Source organism: Vigna umbellata, chromosome 2 (genome assembly GCF_029865625.1).
Source record: "Vigna umbellata cultivar VRB3 chromosome 2, Vumbellata_1.0, whole genome shotgun sequence".
Taxonomy (NCBI): domain Eukaryota; kingdom Viridiplantae; phylum Streptophyta; class Magnoliopsida; order Fabales; family Fabaceae; genus Vigna; species Vigna umbellata.
The window spans coordinates 1372709-1400200 of NC_142166.1; the positions used below are offsets into that span (position 1 = coordinate 1372709).

The 27492-nt window shown below is 30.9% G+C and overlaps 1 protein-coding gene, 1 long non-coding RNA gene and 1 pseudogene across 2 annotated transcripts; 2 read left to right on the forward strand and 1 right to left on the reverse strand.

Moving 5' to 3' along the window:
- Positions 1–389: 389 nt before the first annotated feature.
- LOC148203140 (uncharacterized) lies at positions 390–3131 on the forward strand. The gene is made up of 3 exons (XR_015784554.1): positions 390–886; positions 987–1070; positions 1186–3131. It is a non-coding gene; the product is annotated as an uncharacterized LOC148203140 (long non-coding RNA).
- A 6487-nt stretch (positions 3132–9618) lies between these two features.
- On the reverse strand, positions 9619–23795 carry LOC148203141 (uncharacterized). The gene is made up of 12 exons (XM_088106883.1): positions 21095–23795; positions 19773–20327; positions 18218–18475; positions 16942–17054; positions 15103–16715; positions 14897–15060; positions 14303–14440; positions 12436–13509; positions 11448–11560; positions 10907–11188; positions 10183–10486; positions 9619–10073 (listed from the first exon to the last, which is right to left on the reverse strand). The coding sequence occupies exons 1-12, from the start codon at positions 23793–23795 to the stop codon at positions 9619–9621; spliced, it is 7770 nt and encodes a 2589-aa protein (XP_087963009.1).
- Positions 23796–25746: 1951 nt separating this feature from the next.
- On the forward strand, positions 25747–27492 carry LOC148203142 (protein neprosin-like; annotated as a pseudogene).

The following is a 27492-nucleotide window of genomic DNA, read 5'->3' on the forward strand; positions in this document are numbered from 1 at the left end:
GTGAGTTTAAAGGGATCTCTAATTAGACGTAAAAAATCAGATTTTATATGGAAATTGAGGCTAGCATGATAAACTTCGAGTTGAATATGTTATTGGTTTATAAATATGTGACGGAATGAGTCTTGATTTATTACAATCTTTTTTCCATAAATAATATCTTAAAGATGGGATTAAAAATTAAAATATATTATTTATCAAAATATAAATACATTTTATTTATAATTCAAATACTCAATTATTAATTAAAAATCATTATAAATTAATTCAAACTTAGTCACATATTTATAAAGTCATTACTTTAACTTATTATTTTTTTGAAATATCTTTTAAAGTAACTAACTTTAAATAAAAATAATAATCATAGATCTAATGATATTATTATTGTATTTACACATTTATAAATTATCTAATAATAAAAAAACACTAGGAAAATAATGTATAGTGGAGCTTTATTTTCGACGGTTTTTAATAAAACTGCAGTGAATTTAGTCTTTTTCTTTTAAATTATATTTTCGGTGGTTTTGTGCTAAACCGCCCATAATATGTTAAAAAATATTCCCCATATCCTAGGTTCCTCTATTTCTTCTTTTCTCTCATGTTTCCTTCTTCACTCTGCATTCACGATTTACCATCTCAAGGCTTCCCTCTATTTCTTCTTCCTCATTTCCCATTTTCCTCTTCACTTTGCCTTCACAATTAATCATTTTCTTCTACACCAGTTGTCCAGTTGATATTTTTCTCTCCACCTCGCATTCATCGTTCAAGATTTTCTTCTTCACTCCACTTTTCGACTTATGGATTTGTGCTTCTTCTTCACGATTTGACGGTTTGCAGTTCAAAGCTCGCACCAAAGATATTGTGGAGGCCGGAGTTCGGGGATTCAAAGGTTTGCAGCATGCTTTCCTATTTGCTTTCTTCTTCATTTTGTTGTCTGTAAATTAGTTGGATTGAATAACTTAGGGTTTGTGATGTAATGTTAATCGTAGGTACTGTCTTCGCTTACGGGCAAACGAATAGTGGGAAGACTTACACGATGAGCTGCTAACGATTTGTTTCGAATCATTCAACAAGTAACCACTCCTTACTTTCATTTTTTTGTGTGACAAAACCAGTAACAAGAGTTGAAAAGTGACACAAAGCCATTGAAATTGAATTCTAATTGATATAAACAATGTTTGGATACAGTTCTTTATACAATTCAAGCTAGAAGAGCTTTGGGGCTTCTGTGTTCCGAGCAAACTCTTAAGTTAAACCGGGGCAACTTCATAAAAGTTAAGTGCAGAAGTTCAATTCACTTATTTTTTTGTGTCTTGTATAGATATAGATATTTATATAGAAGTTTATTTAAACTAGGCCAAAAAGATAGAACTTTAGACCTTATAGACTCTGCTATTATATTATATTATATGTGTGTTTATATATTAATGAGATAGATATAAAACAGTGACAAAGGCATAATCCCAAAATCCCAAAGGAAGAGAGGGATGATGTAACAAAGTAAGGCCTAATTCAACAATATGTCTATGTTTCCTTTCAATGACTCCGTTTTGGTGATGATTATGAGGACATATGAGTCTATGAACAATGCCATGATGAGCTAAACATTGCATGAAAGGACGAAACTCACCACCCCAATCAGATTGAACATTTTTAATTTTAGAATTCAACTACAACTCAACCATTGTTTTAAAAGTTTGAAAAACTGACAATGTTTCATTCTTCAACAAAAGAAACATTTAACAAGCAATAGAAGCACCTCAGTCAACGAACAAAATGCTCACTTAACTCGGTTAAGAATATTTTAGAAAAGTATGCTTTAGTTACTAGATGTCAGGGTAAGAACTCTCGAATTGTGGGTTTTGTAAAAGGCATTAAGTCACTGGTAATCTTGTAGGTTAACTTATGTTAATCTCTCTTTTGATAATGTAGAATTATCCCTTGCAAACTGGCTAACACTTAAGAGGTTTTTGGTAATGGAAGGAACATGCAACAAATGATTTTAGCGAAACAGAACTCGAGAATAAAACGGTGAGACAATATCCTTTTACAATATTGTAATATGCCAAATTCTGTAAACATTTCAAAAGAGAGTAACATGAGGAAGGGAAGAAAAAAAGAGGATAGATGTAATGTGATGTGACTATTACAGAATATTATCAGAATAAATGTTGGAAAGAAATATTACAGAATATTCATCTTACTTGTATTCTGTTTTTTGGCAGAGTTTATGAGGTCAAAGAAAAAGGTTAGCATTGGAATTATATCTCCATACAATGCACAAGTGTATGAGATTCAGGACAAAATTAAGCAATACAGTTGCACTTCTCATCCTGGCTTCTTTGTTAGCGTTCGTTCTGTGGATGGTTTTCAAGGAGGCGAAGAAGATATCATAATAATTTCAACTGTAAGGTTTAATAAGAGTGTTTTTAATGCAGATATTGCCTTTGGGTAGTAGGAAATGCAGCTACTTTAGTGAGCAGTGACTCTGTATGGAGAAAGCTTGTTCTGGATGCAAACTTTAAGAATCTGATTCACGCTTTAACTCAGTTAAGAAGTTTTGAGAAGAACAAAATGAAAAATTAGAGTTTGATCAATGGTTGTGTAGGGCATCTCAATGACCTGGTTGGTAAATAACTGATAGGGTGTATATCTTCTACTGTTATGGTAATTGTCATGTTCTTAGGTGTATGGACTAGTAATGTCTAAAGTTAGGATAGCCAGAACTGTTTAGCTAGACTATGGTATGCATGCTACTAATCTCTCTTGAATAAGAATCAAAATAAAATAATCTCAGTCTCTAAGAGCTAATTTACAGTAACGTGAACTTTGACAGTTAAAGAAAAAGGCATAATCGTGAAACTAATTTGATCATAATCTCATTTTATTATAATCAAAAACTAAAAGAAAAATAATTTGTACATATTTCCGATGATTTTTACAAACTTGGTTGGTTCTGACAGTTTTCTCAAAACCTCTACAAATACTGACGGTTTTTGAAGAACTCTCACTAATATTGTGATTTTTCCAAACCTCCGGTTTTTGTTAAACCTTCACTAATATCGGAGGTTTCTGCTAAACTCCGTTAATACCAATGGTTTTCTCAAAACCTTTAAAAATTGTGACGATTTTTCAAAAAATTATCAGTAGTTATTTAGCGACTCAACTTTTTCCAGAAGTTTTCCAAACCGTGGATAATGTATCTTTCAAAGGTTAAAACCGTCGAAAACAAAAAAAATAACCCTCAAAAAGATTGTAGATTTTTGTAGTAAATGCTTCTAAAATATTTAATTTTCAAATAAATGATATTATGAAATTTAAATTTTGACCACGCCCAACAAAAAATCGTCAAGTTTCCTTTTCTTTAAAATTTAACTTTTACAATGTATATATAATTATAAACATAAGAAAAAAAGTTAAGGATATGTAAACATATATAATATTAAAATTTAGATTTAATTTTCATAACATACTTAAATCTTAACAATAGTTTCACTCTAGAGAAGGCATAAATTTGAGCAAGTAATCACGGGTGAGAAATTATGGAAAATTAAAATTTAAGAAATGAGAAAGCTTGAATCACTTACCTCTTTGTTTAGAATATTGATGCTATATGTAATGTAGAATAATGGGTGATTTGGTTAGAAAGAGGCTTCAAAGTCTGCTACAAGAAACAGTATCATTGATTTAGAACATTGAATATATGAAATAAAGAAACTAGGATTTCAGCAAAAATATGAAACCTTACCTCTTTATAATATTATCGCTAAGACTTCTGAATTATATATTTGTATATGATCCAAATGTTGAGTACAGTTGCTGCGGTGAAATGAAGAACAATTAGGACATGAACGTGTAACATCCCAATATCTCACACTGGATAATTCATAATTTATATATTGTAACATTACATTTACGGTAATATCCCGTAATCTCACACTTATAAATTCATAGTTAATATATGTCTACACATGTTTTAATCTCAAATTTCAACTATAAACTCATAAATATAATTCGAATTCTTCTAACTTATTCTTCTGTCTCTCTCTTCATTGGCACTGGATCAGACGACATTCCTTCATCTGCTCCCGTATAACGAATTATACGATCATCGCACATACCCAAACAAAACAAACACAAACAAGTAGGGTGAGCTAACATGCAACAAATCATTTATAAAACATGTATAATTACCTTGATATAAACATCATATAATAATTATGTTCGACACCCTCATACCACAATTCTTATTAGATACTCGTCTCACAATACCCAATAGACACCACAATACCCAATAGACACTCATCCGGATGATACGTTGATGAGCGGTCACGGGAGGTTATGCACTTGTAATGACTTCTACTTCTTTTTACAAATACACTTCCAAAATACTTCGTACCATTCACAAGGTTAATCCCCTCACTATGTCCAAAACCGGCACATAGACCAGGACCTCCTGCTCCTCTCACCACATAATTCATCCCTCTCTACTTGAGACTAGATGATTATTAGAGTATCAGGATAACCTCCAACTACGGGACCCTCAACATCAACATATACACAAATACCATAATATTACTGAATCTCTCCACGAGACTCATGCCATACTCATATTCCTCAACTCACATTATACCCCTACAAAATCTCCCCATAATACTCATAACATGTTCAGATGCATAAATTCAAATGCAATATAATAAAATACAATCATCGCATAAATCACACAAACTCAATATATTGCATAATAATTTAACAGTACTCAATCTGTTCAATAGGATTTAAGTTAAAAACTTGTCGAGTAGACTTCTAGGAAAGAGAGGTGCGTCACAATGGACAACTTAAGTACCAAGTCTTTCCTTAGCCAAAGTGTTCCTCAACTAGTTTTTAACAAATTTCTTATTTACAGATTCAAAACAACAGCATATAATATTTATACCGAATTTCAACATAGATAAACATACAGTAAACATTAACCATATTCACACAGAATTTCAATATATGAATAGTAATAAAATAATACTAAATCATAATATAAAAGCATAGAACTATTAAATCATAAAAAAAACATAGAAATGTTAGCTCCCCTACCTCTATTCCAGACGTCTCTTGCTCTGAATTTATTTCTCTGAAACCTTTCAGAACCTCTACCCTTCTTGCAACTAAAAATTTCTCTCTAACTTTCTCTCACTTGATTTCTCTTCTCTTGGTGTAGAATACCCTTCCCTCCCATGGCTATTTATAGTAAAAAAAAATTTACTATTCATTAATATTTTAATATTATTTATTATTTTAATATTATTTAAAAAATAATATTTTAATCATTTACTCACCAATTCTGATCCTAGTTTCTTCCATATTAAGAAATCCTAATTTCTTCCATGCTAAGGAATCCTAATGCTGAAAATTTATTTTTTACTATTCACTTTTTACTATTTACTATTTACTTTTTACTATTCAATTTAAAAAAATTTTACTAAATAAGTTACCAAAAATTTGAACCTCTCCTTCTAAAATTACTAAAATTTTATATCCAAAATTTACATTTTTTCTATCCATTAAAATTATTATTACTAATAAAATACTAAAATTTACTACTATAAATATTTTCTTTTTCATGGGTCTTACACAACGTGTGAAGGATATCATGCAAAGGTAACCTTGTATTCGAACAAAAATGAAGACAGATCATCTTTTATTCTTTTCCAAAATGTTTGAAGAAATAGATAATGAAGGGTAAAATAAGATATGTTCGATAGCAAACATTTTCATCGTTTTTTACCATGAGATAAATTTATTTATATTATCAAGACTATCACAAATGTCTAAATAATACTTCATAAATCGATAATTATATTTATTCATAGCAAATAATATGTATTTCATAATACTTAACATTACATCTAATGATAACTACTATATCATAAAATTTTGATAATTTGTTTTTATCACATTTCACTTACAAATAATTACACACCACACTACATATATATGCACATAATTAAATATCATAGATAAGATATCATGAAAAAAATATTACTTAAGCAAGAATGACTTGTTTGAGTGAAAATTTAATAAACCAAAAGTCATTAAACTCAATATAACTAAAATAACAAATTATTTAATCTCAAACTTTACTATATCATTTTGACTCATATTCAAACTTGTTTTGAACTAAAAGTATCTCTTAAGCTTCACCAAATTATCAATTCTAATGTGTCATGTGAAACAATTATTCAAGGTAAAAATTAAATCCAAAATATTACATATATACAACAAATAAATTAATAAATTGTAAAATAAAACTAATTTCCCTTAAGTTAATTTTTGTAAACTCTAAACAAAGAATGAGGAAAACTATAGAAGTTAGGGTAATGAAATACAACCTAATTTATAAAAATAAGATTTATATGGAATTGCTAAGTTTAATAGAATCCAGTTAGATGTAAAAATTATATTTTATGTGGAAATTGAGCCTTGGACAGCTAAAAAATTGTGAGTTGAATATGTTGTTGGTTTTAATGATGGAACGAGACCTATTTTGATAAATACTATATGTGATGGGATGAGTCTTTATTTATTATAATCCTTTTTTTATAAACAATAATCATAACGATGAGATTAAAAAAATAAAATATATTGTTTTTCAAAATATAAATACAATTTATTTATAATTAATATACTTAATTTTTAATTAAAAAATATTATGGATTATTTTAAACTTAATCACATATATTTATATTCATTTATTATTTTTAAGTTTAATTATATATAATATCTATTAAATAAAAATATAAAGTTAAGGAAGTAATGTCATCTAATTGACTATGATAAAAACATAATATTTTCCATTTAAGATTTGAATTAATATGAAAGATTAAAACCAAATAGGAAATTAAAAAAAAATATGAGAAAGCTTAATCCGCAACCTCTTTGTTTAGAATATTGATGCTATGTAAGGACAGTAATGGGTGACTTGATCAGAAAGAGACTTCAAAGTCTGCTACAGAAGATTGAATATCTGATTTAAAGAAATTTGCAACAAGAATTTTGAGCAAAAATATGAAACCTTACCTCTTTAAAATATTGTCGATCGATACAGAAGATTTGAATTATATATTTGTCAAGATTGGTGAGTTTATGATCTGAATGTTGAGTACTATATGAGTTGCTATGGTGAAATGAAGGACAATTATAGGACATGGACATGCGAATGAAGAAAACATGAAGATAGATGGTCTTTTATTCTTTTCAAAAATGTTTCAGATTCCTTGAGTGCAAGGAAAGAAAATTAAATTGAAACTGTTAGAAAACAGAAATTCTCTGCAGACATTATTGAAAAATGAAAGGAAGAATTTGGCAATCCCTAGTTTGAAGTTATGCCTAAAGTGTTTGAAGTAACTTGTGTGATTCTTCACTAATTTCTGGAAATTGTTGAGCATCCACGAATTTTGCAAATGAAAGGCAACTTGGATTCTCGTAAAAATTCCTTAACTTGTAACCACTCAGAACAAAGGTGAGAATAACGATGGCAGTTTACAAAGTTTACTGTCAACTTAACAAGGGAATTCAAGAATTGACCTCGTTTTATGTTTCATGAATTAAACTGTTTCTAGTTTCAAGCAAATACATAAAAGATAAAGGGGAAAATATATATGAAACCATGCTTCAAGTGTTTGCTATCTCATTCTTAGAAGAGTTGCAAATAAGACTAAATGTATGTCTAGGAAGAAACATCAAAGCATAAAAGAAAAGTGTTTGCTAATCACAAAAATGTTAGTCAATTAAAAGTTTCATTCTTATTTTCAATAGATTGATCTCGAAACCACAGATCCAAACATCAAATAATCAATTGATAATAATGAAAAACAATCATGCTTAAGAAATGTAATATTGGAAACGTACCTGACCTACTGTTCACAATAGATACTGATGGAATTGAAATGCTTTTAGGAGAAACTTTGACTTGGTTAGATTCAAAATGTCGATGCTCGTCTTCCTCAACAATTTCATTTGTTTCTTCATGGTGTGCTGGTGGAAGAACATCCTCAATTATTTGTTCTATCATATTGCAACTTCTAATCTCAAGCCTTTTCAATTGGATAGGTCTCGTGTAATACTGGCTGAGAATACATGTTTTAATTCGTCATATTTATACAACTTCACTTGTTGAAGATTCTGGAAAATTTTGGATTGCATAGAATGCTCAATCGTGAATTGATCTTCACTTGTTGAACAACTTTATGACATAGTTTAAGGAAGTTCTTTGTCTTAAGAGATGGAGGTCCATCTTTGGTCCTTTGTCTTCCTAGTTCCTCAATATTCTGTGCATCACAAATGAAAAAGAAATGTTCATGTATCTTAAAGTTATAGCGTGGAAAAGTAGTTGTTTCATAATAAACATAATGTGTTGGTACAATAATAGTTTGAGCAAATTTAGTGGTTATCATTGTTTCTCTGGTATGGAAAACCAATATCATTTGTTGATTCTTCGTGTACCATTTTTTATTTGAAATATTGAATAAGCATAACAAGAATTAGTGTTTACACCAGGAAATCTGTTTACAACAATCCTAGTAATTTTTAAATTTAAAAGCAAATGTGTTTTATGCGAGGGAGTTACCATACAAGATTGAGAAGGAGTTCTCACCTCAAACAAAAGTTGGTATTACAAGTTTCTCTTATGTTGGAATTTTTCCAATACTGTTTGCCTACATTTCATTACCACTCTTCACAATGCCAAAAGTTATCTTGATTGATTAGCAAGTTAAGTTTCATTACAGCTATTTCATTTTCTTCATTCTCTGTATTTAGTTTACTAATATATCATCTTTCAAAAGATTAAAATAAAATATATAAATACCTCACTCATGTTTGGAGAAGAAATGACGGGCAAATTTACTTCAATCATTATTCACTTTTTTTGTCTAATTTTTTAAACTCTTCGTATTTCACCTTCAAATCATGCTTGAGTTGATCACTCTTGGACCGACCATTCTTGTCGATCAATATGGTCGATCACCTTAGCCAATCATCTTGACCAATCACATTGGCCGATCACCCTGATTGATTATTCTTGTTGATCTTGATCGCTCTCATCGATCAACTTGATTGAGTAACAGACGGACCGATTGCAGAATAAAAATTAGACTAACACTTAGTCAATGATAATCATAAATCAACCAATGCTAATGCTAATTAAGGTCTAAGGTATGATTGTTTAGACACATGCATTATATAGTATTTAATATTCTCCTGATCGATCAGTTAGTGACTTTAGCTGCAGGTGCCATCCAAGCAGTTTTGGAGCTAGGGAAGACCATGAAGACCGAATGGAGAAAAAAATGGAAACGATACAAGCAATTGAAAGTACTAAACCGGCCCTACCGAAATAGTTGTTATCATTGAATACTGCAAAACATAATAATGATGAAATCTTGTACAAATATTGATTTATTGTACTTCTTAAATATTCAGAAACATAAACAACTTCTCGTCGCAAATAAAAGTACATTCTGAAACTATAACACTCATTCTTAAAAGAATTGCATATAATGCCAAATCTAATTCAAAGGAGTAACATAAAACAGATAAAACTAAAGGGTTTTGGGTAGAAATCTCAGATCACATAAAGTCGAAACATTTTGCTTGGGCATCAAGAAAGTCATTAAGACTCCTAAGTTCTTTCTTTATGTTGTCTGGTTCCCAAGTTAAATGATCATGTCTCTTAAGAAGCTCATTGATTCGCACCTTTGCATGGTCCAACTTAGGATCCCTTCCCAAAACACGTTGACGCATTTCATCAACCCAAGACCTCTCAAATCCAAGTTGAACAGCTTCATCACACAGTTTAAGAAACTCCTTTTCTCTCTCACGATTAATACTACCAACACTTTCACTTCGAAGGAACAACAACATATCTGCCAATGTTTTCAACATCCAAGCTCGAAAGCGATCAGTGAACTTCTCACAAGCATTCCAAAGATGAGGGTATGCTTCTATCGCCTCCACTAGCAAAGAAATTTGTGAATCATTGAGATCAACAAAGTGCGTATACTTTTCCAATCTTGTACGAGTATCTGTAGAAGTTGTAAAAAGTTTGAGGAGTAGGTGACATATATATATATATATATATATATATATATATATATATAAAAGATGGAAAGAAGACAAGAAAAGAGCAATAACCTGGAGTAACTACAACGTCATTATTGGAAACAATTCCTATTCCCTCTGTTTTATCCAACAAGTTCAACCCTTCTTGGATTTTGATATTTTGATATGGTGCTATTTCTGTCTTGTCTTCATTCATCTCACTATCTTGTTTAACAACCTGGGAATCTTGTATGAGTATATTTGCACCGCTTGACTTGTGAATAGTAACACCACTAACCAAGCTAATGTTATCTCCACCAATTGGAAAGGTTTTAATTGTAGCTCCCTCTGTTGCAGCTCCACCTCTGCTCCTTTCTCTTCCTATTTCCTCAATATTCTATTCATCACCAATGGAAAAGTAATTTGACCATTTTTAACGGTTTTAATTGTGTATATTTAAAGTTATAACTTTTAAAAACATTTGTTTCATAATGTATATCATGTGTTGGTACCACAATAATTTGACCATTTTTAACGGTTACCATATTTACAAGTAAAAGTATTTTATGCAAAGGAGTTACCATACAAGTTTGAGACGAACTTCTTACCTCTGAAACAGAAGTTGGTATTGCAGGTTTATCCGATGTCGTAGTTTTTCCCAAGTTGTCTGTCTCTATTTCATCAGTACGCTTTTCAACGCCAAAAGTTATGTTGATTGATTAGTAAGTAAAGTTTGGTTGTGGTTGTTTTAATTTCTTCCATCATGTAGTTGAATAATGTATCATTTTCAGAAGATTAAAAGAAAATATGCAAATACCTCATTCATGTTTGGAGATGAAATGTCTGGAAAGTTTTGCTCCATAGCTTCTGGGTCTGATGTCATTTCACTTTTTCTGTCTATTTTTTGGAACTCTTCTATTTCCGACACTGGCGCTTTGGTTTCGATTTTGTTATGTTGACCCACCATTTCAACTTTGCTCTCCAACATAGATTGATTGTTATCATTGACTTGTGAAGAAAATGGTTTAATTTGAGATATAGATGGATCTTCACGGTTCATTTGGAGGGGAGAAGTGTTTTTTGGCGTAGGATCCATTTCCTGCCGAAAACAATTGATCGTAAAAAGTTAGGACTACTTTTTGTGATTGATAGCCTCCAGACTAATTTATTTCCTTGAGTTGTTGTAGTATATAAATCAACCATTCATTTTTTGTAAATTTTTCTAAAAAATGAGAATATTTAGTTTGTGTAACGTTATTTTAGTTAAGCAATTAGTGGTATATACTAAAGTTTAATGTCATTATTATTATGATATTGAAGTTCACTTGGTTAACTTGAATAGGTTGGCGGGTTCTGACCTGTAAAGAAGGCAACTCAGTAGAATTGTTGCTCCTAGAAACTTCATCTAATTTCTTTATTTCCTCCATCAGTGACCAAATTTGCCAGTGAGGAATTGTAGAATTTTCCAAAGCTGTAGTTCAAGCGTATAGTTAAGGACTTCGTTTAACAATGAAACAAAGCAAACACAGAAATCAACGCACCCTCAACATTCCATGAATGATCATTATATCGTCACAACTAAAAATAAGGTTTAATTGCTTCCTTTGTCCCCAGTTTGGTTGAATTGTGTCAAATTCATCCTCATTTTTAAAAAAGTTTCATTGTCGTCCTCACGTGGTATAAAAGTGTCAATTGAATCCAAACATAGAAAAAATTTGTGTCAAAATAGTCATTTTTCCTATATATCTGTGTCTTCCTTTCATATGTCACTTCTCTGGAGCTATGAAAAGCCTTAAATTGGATAAGGTAAAATGAATATCTGTACTTGATTGTATGAAAGGAAGACACAGAGATATAGGAAAAATGACTACTTTGACACAAATTTTTTCTATGTTTGGATTCAATTGACACTTTTACACCACGTGAGGACGACAATGAAACTTTTTTAAAAATGAGGATGAATTTGACACAATTCAACCAAACTGGGGACAAAGGAAGCAATTAAACCTAAAAATAATTAAATGGAAAAGAAAATAACATGCAGACAATTATAAATACAAGTGATTATTTGTACAAATGTTTGGTTCAAAATTTGAATGAAACATGTAATTTGTTCGTATTTTCTTTAGGTGGAAGAAAGAAACATAAATCATTTGGTTATTAAGGGTAGTTATTTGAAATGTAGTTGTGCTCTAATTCTATAAGCAAATAAAGATGTTGGCTGAAGATTTCAGATTTCACAGCTACATTGAACACATTTAGCGAAATCACCATTAGTCGTTTATATATAAAGCTTCCATCGTAATATGTAATGTTTGCAACAACATGTCCATTCATAGTATTTACCTTCCAAAAGAAGATTTTGTTGGAGCTCCTGAGGAGTAATTGTTGAAGTCAAAGAGAGTTTTGGACAATTGCGGATAATGCGATGCTTCACATTTAAAAATATACTCTCTTGTTGAAAATTTAAAAGATGCATAAATATTATAAGTTTCAGTTGTGGAAGTTCAACTTTGGTCTTTCCTGTCTCATCGTATTCGCATGCAATAAAGTCTTGTAATTTATTGGCTTCCTTTATTATTAGAATCTTCAAGTTGGAAAGATCATTGGATGCTAATACAGAGCTGAAACATTTCATCTTATGGCATTGTTGAATAATCAATGATTCTAGTTTGGGGAAGCATGGTTGAATAAACCTTTTATCCTCCAAATCCTCTTCAATTATCTGTCTTAATTCCTTGCATTCACTTACTTCCAGATAATTTAACTCTGGTAGGGATCTCAACATAGACTGAGGAAATATTACTTCCAATTTTTGACAGTCTTGTATTAGTAATGAGTTGAGATGTTGGAGGGTAAATGAGTTATTAGTAATGAGTTGAGATGTTGGAGGGTAAATATGAGTCAATTCAGGTAGACTTATCAACTTCAAATATTCTAACTTTAAACTGACTTGTTGTCCCATCATCCATTCTCCATTGTTGGCATTTCTCATGCGCAGAGTTTGCTGGGTGAGAAAATGGTTCTTAATATTCAACTCTGTCATTCTTTGAGCAATGACATATGTGAAGAGACATGTTACTTGCTTGCAATCTTCTATACATAGTTTCTTTAATTTTTCGAAAGACCCATTGACAGGTGTTGCAAATATATCTTGCATCGAGTCACAATTCCAAATAAATATACTTTTCAAATTTGAGAACATTGAAAGATCACTTTCAAATTCATGCTCATCTTCAACCATGTTTTTCTTTCTTTTCACTCTTTCAGGAGTTACTATATGCTTCAAACCATCACAGTTATATATTTTCAATTCTTCCAATGAAGTTAAGGTCTTAGCTACAGATGTCGTAAACAATGACTCCAACATTGGACATGAATCTATCTTAAGATCGGCTAGGCTAGAGAGAGAAAACGATCCTGAAAAAATAATATTATAAATAACAAAAATGTTAGTCATTTAAAAATTTCATTCTTATTTTAAATACATTGATCTCTACAAACTAAAATCACAAATCCAAACATCAAATAATCAGCTCATAATAACGATGAAACCATTTCGCATTTTCACCATCCTTTTTTTCTTTTAATAATTTCATATTTAATTACTTTTTTAATCTCTATTTACAATAATTCCATCTTAATTTCCTATATTGTAATGTAGTATATTTTTTAATCTTGTAAAGATACCATTTGTATTTTATTTTACTCATCAAGGTAATATATATAAACTGAAAGATATGTTCTTAAATAGATAGATTAAAAGAGAAAATTTTCTAACCAAAGCGATTGAGTAAATAGTTTATAATTTTATATGGAAAATTAATATTTAAAATTCGAATTCAAATATATTTCCCTTTTCTCTTACTACGTGACAAATATCATATATAATGTTTTAACAATTAATTTTCTTATATTTTTCATATACGACAATGTATTCATAATATTAATGAAGAAAACCCAAAACTTATCCCACAAATTTATCTAAACGACTACATTAAAATATAACTGTAAGGTAAGAAACATACTTATTCGATAAATTTCAAACAAAAATCTTAATTGAATTCTTAAGGAATGGAGCCAGTTTTAATTGGTTAATAGATTCAGGGAATTAATTGATAAAATTAAATTATAAATAGCTATTACCAAAATTTTAATTGAATTTGAAGAAAAGAATAAGATTCTTATGAGATATGTAATATGGAAAAGGTACCTGAGGAGTTACTCTGCACATCTTCTTCTACAATTTCATTTGTTTCTTCGCAGTGTGCTGGTGGAAGAACTTCCTCAATTATTTGTTCTAGCGTATAGCAATTTGAAATAGTAAGTGTTTTCAACTGAGTTAAACCTCCTGTGATATTGGTTGAGAATACATGTTTTAATTCTTTACATCTAAATATGATCACTTCTTGAAGATTCTGGAAAATTTTGAATTGCATGGAATGCCCAATTGTAAATTGATCTTCATTTTCCTTTGTTTTGTCATCATCAACTATTATATGCTTCAATTTATTACAATTCATTATGCCTAATATTTTCAACTTTGTCGTTCGTTGAGCAATGACATATGTGAAGAGACATGTTAATTGTTCGCAATCTTTTATAAATAGAAACTCTAACTTTTCAAAAGACCCATTGGCAGGTAGACAACCATACCATAAAGTTTTTAGATGTTTCATGCGGATGATCTCCATATAACGTAACTTGGAGAAAATATTTCCCATCTTACTCAAATAATTGCTAGTGTCAACCAAACACTCTATTTCTTCACAATAACGTATCTTGAGTTCTTCCAACTCATTCATACCTTCTTCAATTTCAAATATATCAGGCATCATATTTTTTGCACCTCCTTTAATATTTCCTACAAATAGTTCTTTTACTTTTTTGGCCAAACCTTTAATAACCTCATTGAATATGTCAAAATAATTAATTCCTAAAGTTCTCTCACAAGAGAAAAACTCTTGAAATCTATAATGAGTATGAAAATTATATTCTAATATAATTCCATACCTTTGCAGCTCTTGGGGGACACTAAATGAGTTAGAGAATTTAACACTTTCTTCCTTTCGATCATTCCAGTAGTCTTTAAAAATATACAATTCTTCTAGAAATGGGATTCTTTTGATCTCTTCAAAAATATTGCTTTCAATGTCACAACTAATAAACTCTAACAACTTCAAGTTTGTAAGTGTTGTGAGTGCAACATCAATTTGCAAGTCAAGGAACGAAGGCAATGAACAACGATGAAACGAAAGACTTTGCAGTTTCTTCATATCTCTCACAAATGAAATGTCTCTCAAATTCCATTTTTGAAGGATCAGACAATGGAGATTTGTTAATGATTTGAAAGACGTTGTTGACAACTGCAACCGATCGTCGTTTTTATTGGTAATAATCAAAACTCTAAGTTTTCCCATTCTTTCAAAAATTCCATCAGATACTTCTGATTTTGTTTGTATAGTTAAAAATTCAAGATTGGAACAATCCACATCATCTGGAAATTTCACACACCATAGATATCTTATCGAACCTTGCTCCAAACTTACATCCTTTTCCACTTCACACTTGATGATCTTATTTTCATTCTTTGCTATCCAATGGGCTACATCACGAACCAAGTCATGCATTTTGACACGTTCATCATCCGCATCCAACAATAAACAAGATCTTACAAGCTTGATTTTGGTTGCAGTCACTTCAGTCCTTGCCGCTTCATATGTTTCAACTTCTCCAGCCACACCTAACCCTATTGCACATCTTATTAAACATTCCACTGGAATCTCATAATCTTCGGGGAATACAGAACACAATAGGAAAAGTGATCTAGCTTCTTCAGTATCTAGATTATCGTAGCTCAACTTTAGACACATATAGGGATCTTGCAAACCCCTACTGATCTTGATCGGCTTAGAACTTCTCAATTTATTGAATGCAGCACGCCATATCACCTCTTGTTTTCCCTTCAAGCTACTAGCAACAGCTACAATGGCAACAGGCAATCCTTTACATTCATTTGATATTGATTTTGCCAAATACTTTATGTTTTCAGGAGTGCCATTCGACATAAGTGCTTTCTCTTGGAAGAGAGTCCATGCTTCTTCATCACTTAAGATCGGTAGATAAATCTTTTTCTGACAATCCATTGAAATACAAACTTCTTCAGATCTAGTGGTAATGAGAATCTTGTGGCCTTTAAGGTATTCAGAGAGGGGAATCCCTATGCGACCAAAATCAAGTTTTTCCCACGCATCATCTAGAATCATAAGAATCTTTATTTCCTGGGTTAATCTCATGCACAAGCGATGGGATCTTTCCATTTCTTGGCTTTCTGGAAATGTATATTGCAATGAACTTGCAATTTTGTCTTGAATCCTTGAAACTTCTACTGTACTAGACACAGGAACAAAAATAACTGTGTCAAAAAGGTGCTCAGCTTCTGCTATCTTCTTAACTTCCATTGCTAATGTGGTTTTACCACAGCCCCCCATCCCGTATAACCCAATCATTGTAACCCCATCATCTTTCAGTGCTTCCATAAGTTGATCAGAAGCATATTTTCTACTATCAAAATTCATAGATTTTCCATCCACCTCTGCATTTATTGAAGTTGCAGGAGCCACTTCCTTTGAACGATAAAGTATATAGAAAAGGAGCATCTCAATAAGTCAGTTCTTTTAGAATAACAATAGCTATAAATGAAAAGACTGTTTTTCAAATAATGAATTGAGTCTCAGTAAAATTTGTCGAATTTTAGTTAAGCAATTAGTGGTATATACTAAAGTTTAATGTCATTATTATTACGATATTAAATTTCAATTGGTTAACTTGAATAGGTTGGCGGGTTCTGACCTGTAAAGAAGGCAACTCAGTAGAATTGTTGCTCCTAGAAACTTCATCTAATTTCTTTATTTCCTCCATTAGTGACCAAATTTTCCAGTCAGGAATTCTAGAATTTTCCAAACCTGTAGTTCAAGCGTATAGTTAAGGACTTCGTTTAACAATGAAACAAAGCAAACACAGAAATCAACGCACCCTCAACATTCCATGAATGATCATTATGTCGTCACAACTAAAAATAATTAAATGGAAAAGAAAATAACATGCAGACAATTATAAATACAAGTGATTATTTGTACAAATGTTTGGTTCAAAATTTGAATGAAACATGTAATTTGTTCGTATTTTCTTTAGGTGGAAGAAAGAAACATAAATCATTTGGTTATTAAGGGTAGTTATTTGAAATGTAGTTGTGCTCTAATTCTATAAAGAAATAAAGATGTTGGCTGAAGATTTCAGATTTCACAGCTACATTGAACACATTTAGCGAAATCACCATTAGTCGTTTATATATAAAGCTTCCATGGTAATATGTAATGTTTGCAACATGTCCATTCATAGTATTTACCTTCCAAAAGAAGATTTTGTTGGAGCTCCTGAGGAGTAATTGTTGAAGTCAAAGAGAGTTTTGGACAATTGCGGATAATGCGATGCTTCACATTTAAAAATATACTCTCTTGTTGAAAATTTAAAAGATGCATAAATATTATAACTTTCAGTTGTGGAAGTTCAACTTTGGTCTTTCTTGTCTCATCGTATTCGCATGCAATAAAGTTTTGTAATTTATTGGCTTCCTTTATTATTAGAATCTTCAAGTTGGAAAGATCATTGGATGCAAATAGAGAGGTGAAACATTTCAACTTATGGCATTCTTCAATAAACAATGATTCTAGTTTGGGGAAGCATGGTTGAATAAACCTTTTATCCTCCAAATCCTCTTCAATTATCTGTCTTAATTCCTTGCATTCACTTACTTCCAGATAATTTAACTCTGGCAGGGATCTCAACATAGACTGAGGAAATATTACTTCCAATTTTTGACAGTCTTGTATTATTAATGAGTTGAGATGTTGGAGGGTAAATGAGTTGTTGGTAGCCACCCAAATATGAGTAATTTGAGATAGACGAAGCAACTTCAAATATTCTAACTTTAAACTGACTTGTTCCATCATCCAATCTCCATTGGTTGCATTGCTCATGCTTAGAGTTTGTTGGGTGGGAAAATGGTTTTGAATATTCACCACGCCTCCAACAAAAGGCGTTGCGAATATATCTTGCAACGAATTACATTCCGAAATAGTTACCCTTTTCAAACTTGAGAACATTGAAAGATCACTCTTGAATTCATGCTTATCTTCAACCATGTTTTCCTTTTTATTTCTTTTCACTCTTTCAGGAGGTATTATATGCTTCAAACCATAACAGCCAGATATCCTCAATTCTTCTAATGAAGTCAAGGTCTTAGCTACAGATGTCGTAAACAATGAGTCCAACATTGGACATGAATCTATCTCAAAATATGTCAGGCTAGACAGAGAAAGCGATCCTGAAAATCAATTATAAATAAAAATGTTAATAAATTAAGAATCCATTCTTATTTTCAATACATTGATCTCAATTCACATTTTCATCATCCTATTACTTTTAATAATTTTATATTTAATTACTTTTTTAATCTCTATATTTACACCAACTTCGTCTTAATTTTAGTTCCTATCTCTAAAATTGTATCATTTTTCATATGTAAAATTGTATCTTTTTTCATATGTAAAGATACTATTTGTGGTTTATTTTATTCGTAAGATTATATATATATATGTTATTTCTGGAGTTTAATAGAAAGAATGACTTCAAAAAATTAAACGGTTTCAAAAGTTGAATTTAGTGATTTCTTTTTCATGTTTTATTATATTTGTATTCTGTTTTAACAAAAAGTTTCTCCTCTCCATGTAGGAATTTTTTCACTTAATAAGTAGAGTAAACTATTTAATGTTAACTATACATTTTTAATAAATTATACTTATATTTTTATTTTTCAAAATAATAATAGAGTGACACATATTTATATTTGTAATATATATTTACATTTATGTGATATATATTATAAAAATAAAATGATCATAAAAAATAATTTTTTATATTTTAAAAGAAAAAATAAAGAAAAGAAAAAATAATATTAAATGAATTTAAAAACTTTATACATGTCAAACTATATTTTTTTATATATAATAATACACGTTTTCTAGATTCTACATAAACCATTCATTTATTAAGGAAAAAAAAGTTTTTTACACCACAATTCATATATAACATACATTCTACATATTTATTTTTTAATTACACTTTATGTTTTAATAAAATATTAATTTATTTGAGTTTTGAGTGAGAGTGTAAAGAATATGGATGTCAGCGTATTAATACTCTTAAAAATATTATATTGTCAGTTTTTTAAAATATTATAATTATATATCTAATAAGGAGATTATTGCAATTATGAAAAAAAATATAATTTAAGAATAAGAGGAATAATAATTATTGTGAACGGTTTTTGGAAATAACTTAGTTGCTTTTTCATTTTTCTTACAGTTAAATAAACTTTTATCCTTTTATTGACTTCAAACTGTTGAATACTAAAACATCCGCGAATCTATAATTTTGTATTTTTTTGAAAATATTCACCTTAATAAAAATATTTTACAATATGATTTTTTCTTAAAAACGAATTAGATATTTATGCATAAGGTGTGGGTTTCCATATGGATTTATTTAATTATCTTGATCATAAATTTAATTGAATTTGAAAAACAAAATAAGATGCTTATAATGTAATATGGGAAACGTACCTGAGCTATTGCTCACAATTTTGTTTGTTTCTTCGCAGTGTGCTGGTGGAAGAACTTCCTCAATTATTTGTTCTAGCGTATAGCAATTTGAAATAGTAACTGTTTTCAACTGAGTTAAACCTCCTGTGATATTGGCTGAAAATACATGTTTTAATTCTTTACATGTATCTATCTTCACTTGTTGAAGATTTTGAAAATTTTTGGATTGTATCGAATGCCCATTTGTGAATTGATTTTCACTTTTCTTTAATTTTTCGAAAGACCCATTGAAAGGTGTTGCAAATATATCTTGCATCGAGTCACAACCCCCAATAGTTACCCTTTTCAAATTTGAGAACATTGAAAGATCACTTTCAAATTCATGCTCATCTTCGACCATGTTTTTCTTTCTTTTCACTCTTTCAGAAGTTACTATATGCTTCAAACCATCACAGCAAGATATCCTCAATTCTTCTAATGAAGTCAAGGACTTAGCTACAGATGTTGTAAACAATGACTCCAACATTGAACATGAAAATATTTCAAGAAATTCAAGATTAAACAGAGAAAACGATCCTGAAAAACAATTATAAATAACAAAAATATTAGTTAATTAAAAATTCCTTTCTTATTTTCAATACATTGATCTCCACCAACTAATATCACAAATCCAAACATCAAATAATCAACTAATAATAACGATGAAACCACTGCACATTTTCACCATCCTTTTTTCTTTTAATAATTTCATATTTAATTACTTTTTTAATCTCTATTTACAATAATTCCATCTTAATTTCCTATATTCTAATATAGTATATTTTTTAATCTGTAAAGATACCATTTGTATTTTATTTTACTCATCAAGGTAATATATATAAACTGAAAGATATGTTCTTAAATAGATAGATTAAAAGAGAAAATTTTCTAACTAAAGCGATCGATTGAGTAAATAGTTTATAATTTTATATGAAAAATTAATATTTAAAATTTGAATTCAAATATATTTCCCTTTTCTCTTACTACGTGACAAATATCATATATAATGTTTTAACAATTAATTTTCTTATATTTTTCATATACGACAATGTATTCATAATATTAATGGAAGAAAACCCAAAACTTATCCCACAAATTTATCTAAACAACTACATTAAAATATAACTGTAAGGTAAGAAACATACTTATTCGATAAATTTCAAACAAAAATCTAAATTGAATTGGTTAATAGATTCAGGGAATTAATTGATAAAATTAAATTATAAATAGCTATTACCAAAATTTTTATTGAATTTGAAGAAAAGAATAAGATTCTTATGAGATATGTAATATGGAAAAGGTACCTGAGGAGGTACGCTGCACATCTTCCTCTACAATTTCATTTGTTTCTTCGCGGTGTGCTGATGGAAGAACTTCCTCAATTATTTGTTCTAACATATCGCAAATTTTAATAGTAAGTATTTTCAATTGAGTTAGGCCTCCTGTGATATTGGCTGAGAATACATGTTTTAATTCTTCACATCTAAATATCCTCACTTCTTGAAGATTTTGGAAAATTTTGAATTGCATGGAATGCCCAATTGTAAATTGATCTTCATTTTCCTTTGTTTTGTCAATTGTGAAGAGACATGTTAATTGTTTGCAATCTTCTATAGATAGTTTCTCTAATTTTTCAAAAGACCCATTGGGAGGTAGACAACCATGCCATAAAGTTTTTAGATGATTCATGTCCATGATCTCCATATAACGTAACTTGGAGAAAATATTTTCCATCTTACTCAAATGATTGCTAGTGTCAATCAAACACTCTATTTCTTCACAATCACCTATCCTCAATTCTTTCAACTCATTCATACCTTCTTCAATTTCAAATATATCAGGCATCATATTTTTTGCACCTCCCTTAATATTTCTTACAAATAGCTCTTTTGCTTTTTTGGCCAAACCTTTAATAACCTCATTTGATATGTCAAAATAATTAATTCCTAAAGTTCTCTCATAAGAGAAAAACTCTTGAAATCTATAATAAGTATAAAATTTATATTCTAATATAATTCCATACCTTTGCATCTTTTGGGGGACACTAAATGAGTTAGAGAATTTAACACTTTCATCATTTGAATCAATCCAGGGGTCTTTATAAATATACAATTCTTCTAGAAATGGGATTCTTTTGATCTCTTCAAAAATATTGCTTTCAATGTCACAACTTTTAAACTCTAACAACTTCAAGTTTGTAAGTGTTGTGAGTGTAACATCAGTTTGCAAGTCAAGGAACGAAGGCAATGAACAACGATGAAACGAAAGACTTTGCAGTTTCTTCATATCTCTCACAAATGAAATGTCTCTCAAATTCCATTGTTGAAGGATCAGACAATGGAGATTTGTTAATGATTTGAAAGACGTTGTTGACAACTGCATCCTACCATCGTTTTTATTGGTAATAATCAAAACTCTAAGTTTTCCCATTCTTTCAAAAATTCCATCGGATACTTCCAATTTTGTTTTTATAGTTAAGAACTCAAGATTGGAACAATCCATATCATCTGGAAACTTCTGGCACCATAAATATCTTATTGAACCTTGCTCCAAAGTTACATCCTTTTTCGGTTCACATTGGATGATCTTATTCTCATTCTTTGCTATCCAATGGGCTACATCACGAACCAAGTCATGCATTTTGACACATTCATCATCCGCCTCCAACAATAAACAAGAACTTACAAGCTTAATTTTGGCTGCAGTCACTTCAGTCCTTGCCTCTTCATATGTTTCAACTTCTTCAGCCACACCTAACCCTATTGCACATCTTATTAAACATTCCATTGGAATCTCATAATCTTCGGGGAATACAGAACACAATAGGAAAAGTGATCTAGCTTCTTTAGTATCTAGATTATCGTAGCTCAACTTTAGACACATATAGGGATCTCGCAAACCTTTTTCAATATTGATCGGCTTAGAACTTCTCAATTTATTCAACGCAACATGCCATATCACCTCTTGTTTTCCCTTCAAGCTACTAGCAACAACTACAATGGCAACAGGCAATCCTTTACATTCATTTGATATTAATATTCCCAAATGCTTGATGGTTTCAGGAGTGTCTTTAGACATAAGTGCTTTCTCTTGGAAGAGAGTCCATGCTTCTTCATCAGTTAAGATGGGTAGATAAATATTTTTTTGACAATCCATTGAAATACAAACTTCTTCAAATCGAGTGGTAATGAGAATCTTGCGGCCTTTATGGTATTCAGAGAGGGGAATCCCTATGCGACCAAAATCAAGTTTTTCCCACACATCATCTAGAATCATAAGAATTTTTTTTTCCTTGTTTTCTGGAAATGGAAATGTATACTGTAATGAACTTGCAATTTTGTCTTGAATCCTTGAAACTTCTACTGTACTAGACACAGGAACAAAAATAACTGTGTCAAAAAGGTGCTTAGCTTCTGCTATCTTCTTAACTTCCATTGCTAATGTGGTTTTACCACAGCCCCCCATCCCGTATAACCCAATCATTGTAACCCCATCATCTTTCAGTGCTTCCATAAGTTGATCATAAGCATATTTTCTACTATCAAAATTCATAGATTTTTCTGTGAGAATATCATAAGTGTTTGAAGGAATTGAGGCAATGCGTTCAAGTTGTATATATTGTTTACCTTCTTGAATGATCTTTTGAAGGTCTGCTTTTTTAATTGCCAACTTTTTTCCTAAACGGTATCGCCAAATCCAATTTGGACAGTATCCAAAAAAACAACTCTTTTTGGCATTTGTCTCTTTAAGCAAACTATTCACATATTCTGAATCAATATTTGCATTCTTCAACCATTTATCAATAAAATCAGCAGGCTTTAAAGTTTGCCTTCGAGCATGTATGACACGATCTTCTACATTCTTTATCATTTCGACCAAGTTGTCTTCTTCTTTTTGAAGCTCTTTAGCAAAACTATTAAAGCAAAAGGAGTATTGTAATTGATTAATAGCCCCACACGCCACATCTTTTAAAACTCCAGACAAAAATCCATTCAGAATGTCCATCTATTCACTTTATTGGATTCAACTTAAATAACCTGATAATACAAATATAAGGTCAAATAAACATAATGAGTTTTGTACCCAATTAAGAACCAACTTTAGATTAAAGATTAATTTTGTTTTTCAAATTGTCCAAAACCAATCTTATAGTAAAATTTTAAAAAATTATGAATGAAAAAACATTATGTACTTGTTTATCTTTTTTTATTCTGACATGATTTTTTTTTGTCGGCATGGAATTTTGTAAAAAGTGTTTCCTCTCCTCCACGCAAAAATTTAAATTCAAATTCAAATCTAATTATATACTTAAATGGAAAACAAATTTTCAGCCACTCAATAAGCACAAATTTTTATTAGTAAAAAAACAGGCCAATTTCTCAAAATGATACGTAAAACTTACCAATATAATTATCAATATAAGGATCATTTTATAATTGTAAAGAACAAAGTTTTTAAACAACAAAGTTTAAGTTAAATGAAAAATAAATATTCTAATTTAAAAATAGTTATGACTTTTCTAATGTTGTTTTTAAAGTTTTGGGGCAATTCGTTGAAGACTATATGGAATTGCTGAGTTTAAAGGATCTAATTAGACGTAAAAAATAAGATTTTATGTGGAAATTGAGGCTAGGATGGCTAACAAACTGAGTTCAATATGTTTTAATGATTGAACGAATTCTATCTTGACAAATACTGTATGTATGTGATGGAATGAGTTACTACAAAAATAATATATTCTAAGAGGGTTATTTTTCGGAGGATTTCAAAACCCCAATAATTTCCTGCGGTTTATAACCAAAACCGCCGTTATGTGTTTTTCTTTGTTAACTTATAAAATTTTTCTAGTGTTGATAATAACCCTTCCTAACATTTCTTTTATTCATTTTCTACTAACCCTAGTTTCCTCCGGTGCCTCTTCATTTTCTATTAACTCATTCCCGCTTCTTACCTCTGTGGTCTCATTTTCCCTCAATCATATCATTTTCCTCCTCCATTTGTTCATCTTCAAAGATGGTGTGGAGCGCTTGGGGCTTGATCACAATCAAGACAATTTAACTTGGAAAGAAATCTGTCAAGAAGAGAAACAAGGATGCCCCGTCGCAGAGAAGCTGATAGAGTCATGCCTAATCCGCGGCGTGATGGCCTCTGTCCGTGGGTGTGGCGGCAGCGGCGTTTACTTTGCGACAACGATGTTTCAGCGTATTCACGGCGAGTTTCCGGTGGCTTAGGCGTGGTGTTTTCACGACGCAAGAATCTCGTTTTCCAGCGTCTTAGCAGCGGTAGAGATTTGGATGAACTTCACGATTGATTTAAGGTTTGAATTCGGGTTCTGTTTTTAGGGATTTGAATGGGGCTTTCTTCTAGTGTCTTGCTATTTTGGGTTTGGCCATGGAGATAAAGAAATTCCAGGTATGGAGAACTATTTTAGTGTGATTGAGTGCTTGTATGTGGTACAATTTGCTTGTCCCTATGTTAATGTTCTTTTGGGTATAATTGTATGTTTGGGGGAATGTGCTATGCACTATTTTCACGAGTTCGAAAATGAAATTTTGATGTCACTTATTGCGTTAACTTCTTTGCAGCGATGATATATCGGTTGAAGGACTAGCAGCGATGATATATCGGTTGAAGGACTAGAGCAGGAGCTGGAAGAGTGTAAGAATAATGATGTGAGTCACTTTGTCGTCACTGTGTTGAAAGCATTACTGCTGTTGAAATGAATCGACATGTATTAAGTTATTAGGTTGCTTTGTTTTGTGTAGGTTGTTGCTAATATACTCTCTAAAGGTACCAAACTTAGGGACTACACGAAAGGAGTAGAGAACGATTCACTTGTTCTTGAATTTTGAGCAAAATCTATGTTTACTAGGAATTGTAGTGTAATTTGGTTTGGTTCATTTGCTTTTTGTGCACATCCATGAGCATAATTCTTTCTAATTTGCATTTCTGTTGTCACGATGGAGATATTATTGACTGCGTCCATGTCTCTCATCAGCCAGTTTTGGATCACCCTAACCTCAAAAATCACAAGATACAGGTGAAGAATTTTACTTTTCTTATCTAGTGCCTTTTAATGCTATAATTCAAAATTCTTCCCTGGTTAGCTCCATTTTTCTTTCTCTTTTCTTTGGTTCAAACTTGAATTTGAAACAATCACAGATTGTTGATGTAGATGAAACCGAATTTCCATCCTGAAGGGCACCCTTTTGGGGAGAACAAAGTCTCTTCAAATTCCTAGCCTATTACTCAACTGTGGCACCAAAATGGAAGGTGCCCTCAAGGAACAATTCCTGTCAGAAGGACCTCAAAGAATGACATACTAAGGGCAAGCTCTATTCAACAATTTGGAAAAAAGAAGGAAATAAGCTTCCCTCAGCCAAAGCCAGCTAAACCTCAACCAGACCTCATAAGTTAGAGTGGATAAATTGTTTGCCATATTGGGCCTTTTTTCTATGCAAAAGAAGATAGAAAAATTTGTAAACTACCTACCCTATTAGGTCTCCTTTTTATGCAAAAGGAAAAACAAGATAGTATGGGAGCAAAGGATAAAAGTTGATTACTTATTTATTGATTTCTCCTGATTTTGTATATTTTTCTTTATTCCTTTGATCTTTTTGGAGCATTTAGCATGCCATAACTTATGTGGAGGGAATAAGTATTATGGAGCCAAGGCAACCATAAATGTTTGGAACCAAAAAGTTCAACAACCCAATGAATTTAGCCTATCTCAAATGTGGATTCTAACTGCTCTTTTGGTAAAGATCTCAACAGCATTGAAGCAGGTTGGCAGGTATTATTAACTTTTTTCTCCATTGTCATCTTCTGTCTACAAATGTTTTCAAATTCAGCATCCTCATAAAGATTAGATTTATCACCTTCCTTCTAATTTCCAATTTCTATTTTTTTTTCTGTTCTGGTAATCAGGTCAGTCGTGAATTGTATGGAGACAACAACACTTATTGGACAGTGAGTTATCTATTCAAGCACTCAAATTTTGTCCTTTCCTCTAATTACTTGAGTTTCTTTTTCACCTGATTCAATTGTTTCACCACCATGACAGAGTGATGCATATAAAGCTACTGGTTTTTGCTGCTATGACTTTATTCAAACTAACAGTGATATAGCTCTAGGAGCAAGCATCTCCCCTCTTTCCAAGTATAGCTCTTCCCAATATCATATCAGCATCCTGGTTTGGAAGGTATATTTTATATCTTTTTTTATATATTATCTCTTGATATTGGACATTCTGTAATAAAAATATAACAAGCACTTAACAAACAATACCATTAGTATAAATTGGATATTCTACCATTGTTTTGTGCAGACCACACTTGTTAATTATAAATTGAGTGAATCTCTGACACATTTCATTATATCTGAATGCTACGGTTAATATTATTTATATTAATTGTCAATTATTATGATTGACAGTTTTATTTATTTGGTTATTTTTATTGTGTTCCAGGAAGATGCAACTTTTGGTTTAATTGTCACAAATGACGACGTGAATTTCTTGGCTAAAAGGCCAACAATTGCAGGGAATGCAGTTTTTTCCAGGGATGAAAGTGTAAAGGTTTGAAATGAAGGAAATTTAGCTTCTTGATTTGTCATGCCTATATGTTCAAGATAATATGGCTTGTGCTTTGGGGTTATTTGGTTTCAGGATTGGTTTCAACGAATGGTTTTAACTGTTTCTTGA

Excerpts from the sequence above, each read along its gene's own strand:
- LOC148203141 (XM_088106883.1), bottom strand. The coding sequence starts at position 23,795 with ATGGACATTCTGAATGGATTTTTGTCTGGAGTTTTAAAAGATGTGGCG. Across the intron at positions 16,716-16,941 it reads CTGAGTTGCCTTCTTTACAG|GAAGTGGCTCCTGCAACTTC; the intron begins GTCAGAACCCGC and ends TATCGTTCAAAG. Across the intron at positions 10,074-10,182 it reads TGACGTTGTAGTTACTCCAG|ATACTCGTACAAGATTGGAA; the intron begins GTTATTGCTCTT and ends CAACTTCTACAG.